Source organism: Sphaeroforma arctica (assembly GCF_001186125.1).
Source record: "Sphaeroforma arctica JP610 unplaced genomic scaffold supercont1.12557, whole genome shotgun sequence".
Classification (NCBI taxonomy): domain Eukaryota; class Ichthyosporea; order Ichthyophonida; genus Sphaeroforma; species Sphaeroforma arctica.
This window is the reverse complement of record NW_014028001.1, coordinates 1-723: the sequence shown is the minus strand read 5'-3', so window position 1 is coordinate 723 and position 723 is coordinate 1. Positions and strand designations below refer to the sequence as shown.

The window sequence follows — 723 nt, the reverse complement described above, 5'->3', positions numbered from 1 at the left end:
ATATATATATGTATGTGTGTGTATCACACGCAGATGTTCCCACTTAGATATCCTTCACACTCGCTTCCAAATTCTCTAACACTCCCATCACACCCAACGCAGTGGGAATTCAAGAGACAGTGCACAGTTGCAGACCCTCTACGCCACCCAGCACTTGGCGCTGCGCCTGTTCCCCGAACTTCGGGCTGAAGGCAGTGGTATAGACTTGACCCGGGTGCCACCGTCCAGTCAGGTAGATCCTTTGGCGCTATCATTCTTCCCGTTCTGGAATCTCCTGGATACCGATATAAGCGCATGGACTGATACCGGTACGTAGGATGTTGCCCTGGTGCATCGCGAGTGTATAGGGTTTAAGGTATAGGAAGTAAACTATAGGGAACATGATGATTCTAGGCATTCATGTAGGTAGTATGTTGGATACCGATATGGGCGCATGGACTAATACCGGTACGTGGCTGTGTTTTATTAGCGTTGTGCTATTTACAGTGCGTAGCAATTCCGGGGTGTTGATACGTCAGCATATACCAACAATTTAATGGTACTGGTATGTGAAAACTTTAAAAACCCTGAGTGTGTACCTCTTACACTAACAGGAAAGGACACCGACTACAATGCGGACGAGAAGCGTAAGGTGGATGTCAAAGACATTGACTATGTAGACACAGGTATAACAAGCGTAGGGGCGAATGCTGTGTTATGGATTTGTAATATTACTAGGGACAA

General features: G+C 46.5%; 1 protein-coding gene across 1 annotated transcript; it reads left to right on the top strand.

Annotated features, from left to right (window-relative positions):
* Positions 1 to 102: 102 nt before the first annotated feature.
* SARC_17882 (hypothetical protein) lies at positions 103 to 308 on the top strand (the record flags this gene model as incomplete). The annotated part of the gene is made up of 1 exon (XM_014288031.1): positions 103 to 308. A coding segment is annotated over one exon (206 nt), but the record flags the coding sequence as incomplete, so codon positions are not given.
* Between the last annotated feature and the right edge of the window lie 415 nt (positions 309 to 723).